Raw genomic sequence first — 12,778 nt, 5'->3', positions numbered from 1 at the left:
TTATCATTTTCCTCTTTTGTCATGTTAGCCAATCTGATAGGTGGTGATGTGGCACCTCAGAGTTGTTTTGATTTGCATTTCTCTAATCAACAGTGATTTAGAGCATTTTTTTCATATAACTATAGATAGCTTTAATGTCTTCATCTGAAAACTGCCTATTCCTATCCTTTGGCCATTTATCAATTGGGAAGCATGTACGTCTTTAAAGATTCTAACCAGTGCTGCTGCTTAGCTGGATATGAATGCTTCCTGAGTTCTAGATGTGCTACACAGCTCTGCTTGTTCATTATATATGTATATATAATATATATGCATAGATACAAGATATAAGTATATGTTCTATAGATGTATGTCTATGCCCACTCTATGTATACGTGTTATTAAATATATATGTATGTATATACAGGGATACGTGTGAGATAGTTTATATAGTGCATATTTACGTATACACATACAATGTATGATATATATGCCCCCATGTAATAAATAAATTATTCTATATGTACCCACCCACATATGTACGTTATGTATGTATATGCAGTATGTTTGATAGTTTAGATATCATTTATATCCATGTATATTTAACTCGTATATATAGGCATGTACATACGTATGTATGCATGAATACATGTGTGTATATACACACCCAAGTTAAGAATACCTAGACTAGATGATCTCAAGGGTTCCTTCTAGTTCAGATTAAGTGCCAATTTCTGACTTTCATGAATATCCTTTCTCTCCTTTTCCTCCTCTCTGAATTTTAACCATCCTTCACAATTCAGTTCTAGTCTCAGATGCAGCTCACTAGTGTGTAAAAGACAACCCGGTGTGTTAGTCAATAAACATTTACTAAGTGCCTACCATGTGCCAGGTATTGTATTAGTGGGAAGAACATTGAGTCTGGAGGTCAGAGGACCTGGACCCTAATTCCAGCTCTGGTACTTATTGACTGTATGACCTTGGGCAAGTTTCCCTTCCTGTGTGTGTGCATGTGCATGTGTCTATGCTTGTGTGCGTGCATATTGGCTGGCCTGGACCATGAAACATAATATCCAAAAATACGTTTGCTAAGAAATGGTTAAATTTTTGAATTAATATCAACAGAATGGGCCAATTCAGCCAGTTTTTATTCATGCACACACTTGATATGTTGAGTATAGTCTACATTTACGATGCGCTTATTTCATATATATGCGTAATATGTTTGTTATATATGTGTAATATATTAAATATAAAGGCATGCCATAGCAAATATGTTATTTATTATATACACACACACACATACACACATACATATATATACACACACACATACACACATACATACATACGTATATATGTATATATAAAATACATAGGAATGATTGAATTCCTCAGGCATTTATTAAATACCTCTTTACATACAAGGTGCCAAGCTACGGCACCCCAGGAATCAAAAAACCGAAAATGAAAAGCCATTCGTAGCCTCAAGGAGCTTATAATCTATATTCTGCAGCTAATCGTAGCTGGCAGCTCTATCAGCTCAGAGGTTTTACATAGCAGTTTACATGCATAATCTCATTTAACTTTTAAAAAAAACTGTGAGAGACGAGTCCTGCAGTTATTGTTATCCACCTTTTCCCCACTGGAAAACTGCTTGTCAGGGGTTACCCAGTCAGGAAGTATAGAGAGAAGCAGCATTTGAATCTGGGTTGATCCTCCAGTGCTTGCCTCTCTCTGTGTTGGTGCCTTCTTCTCCTACTAGACTACAATCTCCTCGAGGGCAAGGACTATGTCGTATCTAAACTGTCCACCCTGGCCCTTTGCATTATGATGTGTGGTCAGCATGCATGGCTTGTGATTGCAGCCAGTAGAGTGCTTGAGCTGAGCCTTCAGATTGAGGCCTGATTCTTGAGCCTGCTAACAGACTTCTCTAGGACAACAATAGATGCTGAAACATCATGTCTTATCATCCTCACAGTAAACATGAATCGAAGTACAATCAAAAATAACAAACTTTATAAACCTTCTGATATTTTAATTTTGCAAACTTAGCTTTTGAAGTCTTTTTATTTCTCATTCTTAATAGTGCTCTGTAACTTCAATTCTTTAATATACTAAAGTCTCCTAGCCATGCCCCCAACTACTGGGCATGCAGGTTGCAAACAAGGCATTTTAGAGGAGCCCCTGCTAAGTCCCCAAACAGTGAATTCTGAACTCTACCCAGAGGTCATGGTGTTGTATATAGGATGCTGGATTTGGAGTCAGTATGGCCTGGGTTCAAATGGTTGTATGGCCTCGGTCGAGTCACAGGACTCTTGGTTTCCTCAGTTCTAAAATAGGGGCTTGGAGTCTGTGGTCTCTAAATCTAGGATCCCATGGTCTTTTCCTCACATTATCTTTATATGCATATCACCAGTGAGGCTAAGCAAGGACCCTTCTTATTTCCAAAAGGAAGGAAAGAAGAAGGAAGGCCACAAGGACTCATTGAACAATGACTGCATACCAGGCACTTTACAATTATTATCTCATTTGATCCCCACCTCAATACCAGGAGGCAGGTGCTGTCACTATTTGCATTTTACAGATGATGAAATTGAGGCAAAGGTTAAGTGACTTGCCCAGGGTAACATAACTAGTAAGTGTTTTGAGGATGGATTTGAACTCAGGTCTGCCCGATTTCAGATCCAGTGCTCTATCCACTACATCATAGAATCACAATTAGCAATAAGTAATAAAAATAGCTACTATTTATAAACTACTTTAAGGTCTGCAAATTACTTTATATTTGTTATCTCATTTGATCTTCTCAGTGATTTGGAGAGAGGGGGTTATTATTACCCCCATTTTGCCGAGAAGTTAAGTGATGATTTGCTTAGGATCACATAACTAATAGGTGTATGAGGCAGGATTTGAACATGGGTGTTTCTTCTTGCAAGTCCAGAGTCCTATTTATTATGCTAACCACTTCTTATTATTCCTCTTCCTGTTTGGAAAGCTGCCTTTCATTTTCCCACCTCTGATTGACCTAGTCAAGATGAACTCTAACCCAAGGATCCAGACCCAGGGAATGGGTCTACAGATTAAAGGGGGGATGATAGTTGGTATACATGGAAGGTATTGGGAATTTAATTGAATATGTCCCTAAATAGCATGAACTATACTTACAGATTTTACTTAGCATAATTTTATACTGACCTTCCTCCACAGTGTGATAATATTTCATTCTGAACCTGAATCTTCCCTGTGGGATTGCACAGGGTGGAAGACGTTATCTCCTGCTGAAAAAGCCAGAGAGGGCAAAGAGAAATTCAAGACATGGGTTCATTCTTGGGAGAAAATTTTATCCCTCTTTTTACCATTGGGTGGTGGCAGCAAAGAATTTGACTGAATATTGGTTTCAATTCATGTAACATTTATTAAGTGTCTACTGTGAACAGTACATTGTGATAGATGCTAGAGGAGATATGAAAGATTAGATTAGCCATAGTCCCTTCTCTTATGAAGCTTAGTCTAACAGGGAGTATAGAATCATAAATTTAGAGTTGGAAGGGACCTTAGAGGTCAAACCCTTAAATTTACAGGTGAGGAAACAGGCTCAGAAAAGTTGTGATGCCCAGGGTCACACAGCTAGCAAGTATTTGAGGCAGGATTCAAACTCAAGTCTGTTAGATTCCAAGTACAGTTAAGGAACTATGGCACTATATGGAACTATCCACTATGGAACCTAATTACCTCATGAATTGCCCCAAATAATTTTGATACAAAAGCAATATATATTATATAATTAGCATATTATATAATATATAATTATTTCTATGTGTGTATATATGTAAATATGTACATATATATACACACACACATATAAGTTCATAAAAGACGTGAAAACTGTGCGTGAGATCTGAATCTGAGGAAATTGCTATGTTAGTTCAACTATGACTCCCATTTAGGAGTGAGGTTGTGTTAATAAGATTTGAACACCCTTTCATAGCTCTTAGGAAGGTGCAAAGGGGTTGTCATTAGTAATACCCACTTTTTAAAAATGTATTTTTGTATGTATACTTATGTCTCCTCCAATAGAATGTAAGCTCCTTGACAGCAGGGAATATCCCTCCCTCCCTCCCTCCCTGCTTCCCTCCCTCCCTCCCTCCCCTCCCTCCCTTCTTCTCTTCCCTCCCTTCCTCCCTTCCTCCCTTTCTCCCTTTCTCCCTTCCTCCCTTCCTCCCTCCCTCCCTCCCTCCCTGCCTCCCTCCCCAGAACCTAGCACAGTGCTTGCCAGAGAGTAAATAATTACAAGAGCTACCATTTGTATAGCACTTTAAGGTTTGCAAAGTGCTTTACAAATATCTCTTTTCATCCTGACAGAAACAAGAACCGGTGCTTAATGTAGATGACATTATGGCCTCATTTTACAGATGAGGAAACGGAGTTGTGTACACAATTATTTAGTACCTAGTATTTAGTACATTTATTAAGTCCCTGCTGTGTACATTGTGCTAGATGCTAGAGGAGATACTAAAGACTGGATTAATCACAGTCCCTTCGCTTATGGAACTTAGTCTAGTAGGATCATACAGATCATGGAACTCCAAATCCAGTACTCTATCCATTCTTACACCTAGCTGCCTAATTATAAATGCTTACTGATAGAAGGATTCCTTCACCATCACTGACTCTAATGCTTCCTAATCCACACATCTGAGTTAAGTATGAACCATACATATATCTTCCTAGAAATATTTCTTTTTCATACCAGGTATAGGAGCAGAGATGAACCCTTAGCCAGAAATATCGTCTTTATAACTTTTTGTTTGTTTCTTTTTGTTTTGGATGATTAGGAAGTTCATCAAGAACGAATTGCTTTGGAAAACCAGTTGGAACAACTTCGCCCAGTCACAGTCTTGTGACCTTTGGGGAAAGAGTGGGAGTAGCTGACCTCTGTGCTGAGGTCTTCCCTTTTCACTGTTGGAGTACATCCGCTGGAAAGAGATATCTGACTGAGTCAAAATCAGGGAGAAGTGGAATGCCATGTGTATCCTGTTCCTCTTCCACCCTCCTGCCTCACTTGCCATCCCTGTGTTTCTGTATGCAGGTGGAAAAGTCCGTCAGCCAATGTTCAAACTTGAGATTGTGGCTAGAGAGTGAAATTTGCCTCATGTTCGTCCATTCCCAAATACTTCTTCAGGGATGGAATTCATCACCAAAAATTAATCCAATTCCCTAGCCCTTTAATAAATTCAGTGCATTATTTATTTAAAGAATTCCTGATTTCTACGGAATCTTGTTACTTGCTGTCAGGGTGTTTGTTTTATATTGCCTTTATAATTCATATATGCTAGCTTTGGTATCCTGGGTATGTGATTCCAGTAGGCTTGTCTTGGGGCATAATATTATATGGCTAAGTAAATAAATCTAAGAATAGCAACAAATTTATACTGAAGCTATGCCCACCATTCTCATTTGCCAAGAAATTGATACTGTGGTGAGTGCCATTTATATTTCATATCTATTGATAATTATATAATCCTTATTTTATATTGACACTCAGAGACTCTCCATGATTACACAGCACAAGATAAACTAGAGATTTGATATGTATCTGGTTCATTTCATCAGGATGGATAGTCAAATTAGATGGATTTTTTATGCTCTAACCTGAAAAAAATTAAATAAAGAGTTGCCAAATCTTCATTTTTATTCCATATAGATGCAGCATATACAAAAGTACAAAGTTAAAAACCTACAGGACAGTCCAAGAAATGGTCTGGGCTGACAAATTCCTCTTTATGGTTCTTTGCTTAAGCGATAGTACATCCAGACTAGAAAAAAAGTAGAAATGGTCAATACCAGTACAATATGATCATTCCTGGAATAGAGTTGCTGTTTAATTTGGGTCTGTGTTTTTATTAACCTGGACTATATCACTGGATTACATTGAATGGTAAGAAGGGATGGATGACGGCAAAGGTTACACCAGACACATCACTGCACATATTAGTGATAAAATGTGGGGGTCTTAGAATGTAATTCGATTCAGTCTAGCCAGGACAAGGCCATTTGTACTAGACACATTTGATGTTTGTTATTCAGTCATTTTAGTCGTGTCTGACTCTTCATGATACTATTTAGGGTTTTCTTGACAAAGGTACCAAAGTGGTTTGCCATTTCCTTCTTCAGCTTATTTTATAGATGAGAAATTAAGGAAAACAGGGTTAAGTGATTTGTCCAGGGTTCACACAGTGTGTGAGACTGAATTTGAACTCATCCAGTTGAGTCTTCCTGACTCCAGGACTGGTACTCTATCCACTGCACCACCTAGCTGCCCCAAGACAGTTGATACAAAATGCTGAATTCCACTTATTTTAGCCCCACAGAAGTTCAAATAGGCACTTTCTCCACTGGATGTCAGCACCAGAGGACTGCTTTGTCTCTACCTGTCACAAGAACAGGGACACAAGAAGTTTAAAAGCACTTAGGTGAACTAACTGGCCCCTTTCTTAGAAAACTGCCCTGCTTCAAAGTGGGCTACAATTTAAGGTTGAGTCTAGCTGAATGCCACACTGCTGCAAATAGCATGAACATTTCTCTTTCTCTTACTGCTTAATGTACCCTACTTGGTTACTCCTAAGATATGTTTGGTGTGTGTGCTTATGTGTGTTTGTCTGTGTGTTGCAAGGGGAGTCCAGAATTCCACTGGAAATGCTGGCATTTGGGTTTGAATCTTAAGTATAAATATAGTGAGGCACTTTGGACAGAAGAAATTTTTTTTATAAGACTTTGTTCACCTGGAGCAGTCTCGGGCATGAGTTTACCAATCATTGTCTTTGTGAGGGAATTTTTTCTCCCACTCAAATGAAATCACAGACTATTTGAGGAATTTTATTTGGTGGAATTTGAAGATCATTATTTTTGTTTGTTTTGAAAGCCATCACCACCTATGGTGATGCATGCTTGTAATCCCTACTACTGGGGAGGTGGAGGCTAGTGGATTGCTTGTGGTTGGGAGTTCTGAGCTGCAGTAGGGCAAAGTTGGATTGGATGACCACACTAAGTCAAACACCAATGGCAAGGAATGGAGAGCCACAACGTAGCTGGCTAAGGAGGGGTGAGTGGCCCAGATCAAGAAAAATGAAGCAGATTAAAATTTCCCTACTGATCATTCATGAGAAAGGAGGACCTAGTCACATACCTACACACACACACACACACACACACACACACACACACACGCTTATATATACACATGCATACTCGCACACATGAAAAAAGAAAATACCTAGTAGAGCTCTTCCTACCGCTCTTTACTTTTTTTCTTCTCGATTCCTTACTCCTTTTCTCTTTCCCCCTGCCATCCTTCCCACTTACCTCTACACATACACTATTCTCAAAAAGTAGGCTGACTCTTCTGACATTGAGTCTGTCAGGTCATGTTTTAGGTAACCTGCTTTTTAAAAAGTTCCCTTTAGCAGCAACAAATATTAGGAATAATGGTTTCAGCCCGAACCTTTCAGATCTTGCTTGGATTGTGCTGCACTTAGAAGAAAGAACCATGTTTGTACTTTAATCATTGCAATTTTCTAGCATGTTCTGGATAGCATTTTACATTAAACTACTCATGCTATAAATATATATTAGAATGTTTGTATTTTTTAAGCTGAATGATATCCTTATCATGATATAGGACCACTTAATAATCCAGTGTCAGGAATATATAGCCTGGGTCAGTTTCCTTTCCTGGTTTTTTTGTTTGATTTTTAGTTTTTAGTTTTTTTCTTTTTTACACTAAACAGAGCAATTGAAATATTATCAGTATTTAAAATTATATCAAAGAGTGAAGTCATATTGCCTCAGATTCTCTTGGCTTCACTTACTTATGACCCTAATTAATTAAATGTCTGAAGGTGATTTTAAAAGGAGCCATGATGTTTGTGGACTTGGCACTAGTTGGTGCAACTCTTATCCAAGAACTGACCTCACTAGATTCAGAAAGACCTGTCCCCAGAAGTTTGACCATCATGTGATGACATTATTTGGGCCACTGTAGCTCACAAAGCCTGTCTACTAAGACTTGGAAAGGTTGGGATGTGCATTGGTCAGGGGCATATTCACATCTTTAAAGTAAGCACTGAATGTCCTGTTACCCAGTATTATCCAGCCAGTTGGCCTCTCTCTGTCTCTGTCTCTGACTCTCTCTCTCTCACACACACACACACATGCACACATGCACACACACGCACATACATACTATATATGTATATGTACACACATACACATATGTATATATGTACATATATATACATATACATATATTGAAAACCTTTATTTTAAATGTGTGTGCAGCTACATATGCACATTTATGTACAACTTTATTTTAGGATGCCTACCACCCATGTGTTTTTTCCTGTACTTTTTTATTTGGTTTATAGTGAGAAATGACACTAGGCATTACTGTAGCTACCATCAATTGTATTAACATTCTATCATCATCAGTGTATTAACATTGGAATTTGGCTATAATATTTCTAGAGAGTAGAACTGAAGACAAATCCGTAGAGGTTAAATTATTAAAGTACCAAGAAACTCTGGCATAAAGTGACTTTTCCATTTAGGTGGAAAAACTGTTAGCCTCCAAAATAGTGTTGTAGCAGAAGGCTATTCTCACCTGCCTGACTTCTGGTCTTTGAAGGTATCTCCTGTCTGCACTCCCATACTGTGACTTTTTCTTTTAGGTGAAGAGGTCCTGGCTAGGAAGTATCATAACTGAAAAGGTGTAGGCTAATAGCTTATTACTTTCTTTTGTATCTTTTAGTTGAGTAAAAATAGTAATGTAATTTTGATTTACCTTGATAAATTTAGTAGTACATTTGATATTTTTAATTGGACCTGTAAGTAATATAGTCAGTATAGACAGCTCCTAGAGGGGAGCTTCCTTTATTATTGCAGATAGGCACCTCCTCTGCAATTTACAGAATTTTAGAGATTTGCTTTGGGTGCAGAGGTTGGGTCAGTTAGGAGGTATCAGAGGGGAAAGCTGAACCCTAATTTTCCTGGCTTTGAAGAAGGCTCTTTCTAGTATTCCACACTGCCTATCATACTTGGTATCTTTTAAAAATCATAAAAAAAGTAGTTTGATTTTTCTTTGCTGTGGTAACAAATAAAGGGTCTATAATAATATTTAATAGAATATAAAAGAAATGACATTTTAAGGGAGGTAGGACCCAGCAATATTTTGTATTTGTGATCAGTTTAGAAGAAAAAGAAGTTAAATTTCAAGGTGAACAAAGTGATAGAACTAGGTGTTTTTCTAAACAGAAGCCCTATACTTTTTGAGAAGCTACAAATTACATTAGCTGTTGCTCAGTATAGACTCTTCATTCTTTATGAGAGTAAAGTCTTCTTTAAGCTGCTGGAGAATCTATGTTATGGTAAGAATTCTTGTCAGCAATTTGTGGCTTATTGGATCTAAAATGTAAAGTCTCAGCATTATTTTAAGGTGAGTAATCAAAAACATGGTTCTTCTGCCATTGATGACGACCTACTTGTATAACTTCAATCTCTGAAAAATCTGTTCAGATGAACTTGTATACTTTGGTTTATTTACAAATGACATTGGCCTTTCCCCTACATTTCCTTCTTCTAAGATAGTAAGTTCACACCAAGGTGACTCAGATGTATTTGGAATGAACATGTGCATTGTTGTCATAGAATTTGACTCTCAACAAATATGTTTATGAGGTCTTTTTCTAGAAAACAAAACAATCATGGCAAGTAAATGTAAATACTGCCTACTATGGATACAAATCAGATGGAAAATATCTATATTTAGGAAGGTGTGTGTGTGTGTGTGTGTGTGTGTGTGTGTGTTTTTGAGGGCATGACCTTTGGTTTCATTGGTCTGGGGAATACAGGCTTATTACCAATGGAGAAGGATATTTATTCTGCAGTTTAGAGTTTTTGAGAGTTTTCTGAGGCATTGAGCATTGAGATTACCTAGGATTATACAGCCAACGTGTCAGAGGACATGTTAAACACCTTTAACTCAGGTGTTTCTGACTGTAAATTCCTTTTCCCCTGTTTTATGTTTCTCTACACATACATGCTATATACATATATGTATGTATATAGCATGTATATGTATATCATGCATATTACACAATGTTTATATATGTTTGTATGAATACACCAATATACAGACATACGCACATGATTTCCCAAAAGTTAATAAGGCTTAAAATGACACTTAAGTTTTGAGATATACTCATATATATACATATATATAAAAACATGTATGCACATGTATAAATATGTGAAAGTTACAGAAACTTGACTTTAGAAAATTTTGGTCTAGTTACAAAGGACTTGGAATATCTTCAACTGTTTGAAGAGTTTTGCTCTTTTGTGCTTTGAAAATTTTTCTTTTTAGCTGATTTCATGACTACGGATATTTTGGGAAAGAATTGGGAAGGTTAATTTTTAACCTTAAGGACCAGATAACATCTAAATTGAGAAGTGCAGAACTGGAATTATTGGACTGCAATGAAGAGACTTTAAGGTTCCTCAGTCATACTGCTGTATGATATACACATATCACAAAGACAATGGCTTGTCACAACTCTGCCTCATTTAAATCCAATTCACTGTCAAGTCATCACCTGTGACATCATTGGTCCTCTTCTAAAATGGAAGACGAACAACATCTCACTAGTTAGCATAGGGTGGAGCTAGGTAGAGGCTGTGTTCAGGGAATGGGTTAAGTGGAATAAGTAATCATAAATATCCCATTGCAAAGCTATGGGTCACCTGAGTTTGAAAAAAGCAGCTAATAAAAGCCCCCGCTGCATCTAGTTTAGGAAATAGACTTAGCATTTTTTAAAAACTACTACTCTTAGCACAATTCAGACACATTAAATGGATCAAAGACCCTTCTTTGGTCTTCATAACCACTGGATCAAGGAACAGACATAAAAATTAGATATTCTATTTTAACCTCTATAGCAAACATGTCTATTTTTTCAAAAGTCATACTTTAATAATTGTTTAATAATAATAATAGTACATAATGCTTTAATAGTTTATCAAAGCACTTTTCACACAACCCCCATGAGATATGAGTATTATCCCTAGGGTCTCAAAGAGGTTGTAACTCAAGATCGCATGCAGCTGGCAAGCACAGGAGTCAGGCCTTGAATCCAGGCCCTCTAATGCTCTTTCCCCTATACCACAGCTGCCTCTGGATGTCATGAGTTTTAAGAAGGACATGTATATGGCTAATGCTTTTGTTCCATTATCTTCCTGGATAATGACTTAAGAAGTTGTGTTAACATTTTACTTAACCATCATCTCAGTCATTTGGTATCACGATATTGGGAACATGGTTGTCACTGACTTTGTGATTAAATCTCTGAAGTTACTGTATATTTGTATTTTGACTTGTACGTAGGGCCCACAGACTAACCTTATTGCCTCTTTTCACATTGGTCAAAATGTTTGTTTAGTACGTAGTTTATGCAATTGAACATATGACTTGGAAAATATACAATACATTAAACTGGGGTGCTATGTTGAAATAAAAATGTACATTAACTTCAAAAAACCACTGTGATTTTCCTTTTTGTGTGTGCTGTTTATATTTAATCTAAAGTGCCTTTAGGAAAAAGGAGGCTCTACTAGACTGTAAACTCTGTGAGGATAGTCACTATACTTTAAACTTTTAATTTCCTCCAGTGTCTTGTCACATCCTCTGCACACAGTAGAAAATAAATGTTTTTTGAATTGCATTTCTTGGATCTGGGGGTGGAGAGGAAAGGTCTGACTTAGAATAGAAATTCACTTTAATATGACCTAATTAATGCTATAATAATTAAGGAAAATGGTTTTAAACTTGTGAAAATTGGGCAAATGTGTTTTAGTGTTTGGTTTACCTGGGAGTTACAAGTCAGGGAGGGCTCACTGTGGTACTTGACATGTTTGTCTGGGACCTTATCATTGTCATTTGTAGATGGAACTGCTTATGGTATCAGTAGATGGGTAAGGTCAGAGTGGGAGAAAGATGAACTTGCCTTTCTACTATACATATTGTTACTTGGTCTGCAGAAGTAACATCTGTAGGATTTATTGGTAGCCTTTGGTGGTTCTGCTCATTTTTTCATTGGAGGTTGATACTTACTTCTAATTGAGCAAAACTGTTTCAGGCTGTTGCTTATTAGGTTGTTCTGATTGCTATAACTTTGTGGTCATCCACATTATTATTTGCATTTGTACTGTGAATGATTTCTGTATCCTCACAGAGATTCATTTCTTTCCATTTGGCTTGACATTTGTCCCTTTCAATGTAAAGGGCAGCAAATATTTTGGGTCCTTCAACAAATATTTGTCAAACACCTACTTACTATATAGACCCAAGACTTCAGAGCATGGGCTAGGAGTGAGGAGGGATTCAAGTGAAGATTTAAATATGACTTTCGCCTTCAAGGAATTTACAATCTAGTCTGTCAGAAAAACCTAGTATTCACAATATAATTATAGAGCCATTAAGAAGATTTCCTAGCATTGGAATCCTCAAGTAGAAACTGGTTGACTGCTTGTCAGGGACATTGTAGCTGGGATTCCTGTATAAGTGAGTTGAATGAGATGGTTTCCGAGGTCTCTTCTGTCTGAAATATTCTGTGAAGTGCTATCGTTAAACTTCTGATTAGGTTATAGAGCTGACATCCACAATTTCATATGCTTCTAAATTAAAGCCATCAGGCCTTGAGTTGACAGCTTGGTGTTTGGTGATAATTTAAATTGAGAATTGGAA

The 12,778-nt window shown here is 37.2% G+C and overlaps 1 protein-coding gene across 24 annotated transcripts in view; it reads left to right on the top strand.

Moving 5' to 3' along the window:
* The window catches only part of REPS2 (RALBP1 associated Eps domain containing 2), a 268,261-nt gene extending 262,591 nt beyond the window's left edge, over window positions 1–5,670 (top strand). For all 24 annotated transcript variants that reach the window (XM_072614244.1, XM_072614253.1, XM_072614242.1 and 21 more), the window contains one exon: window positions 4,818–5,670. In XM_072614244.1, coding sequence (XP_072470345.1) covers window positions 4,818–4,886 — 69 coding nt within the window. In that variant the 3' untranslated portion in view covers window positions 4,887–5,670. The remainder of the gene's footprint in view (window positions 1–4,817) is intronic.
* Window positions 5,671–12,778: the final 7,108 nt, after the last annotated feature.

The sequence above is a fragment of the Notamacropus eugenii genome, chromosome 5 (genome assembly GCF_028372415.1).
Source record: "Notamacropus eugenii isolate mMacEug1 chromosome 5, mMacEug1.pri_v2, whole genome shotgun sequence".
NCBI classification, from domain to species: Eukaryota; Metazoa; Chordata; class Mammalia; order Diprotodontia; family Macropodidae; genus Notamacropus; species Notamacropus eugenii.
This window is presented reverse-complemented; position numbering and strand designations above follow the sequence as displayed.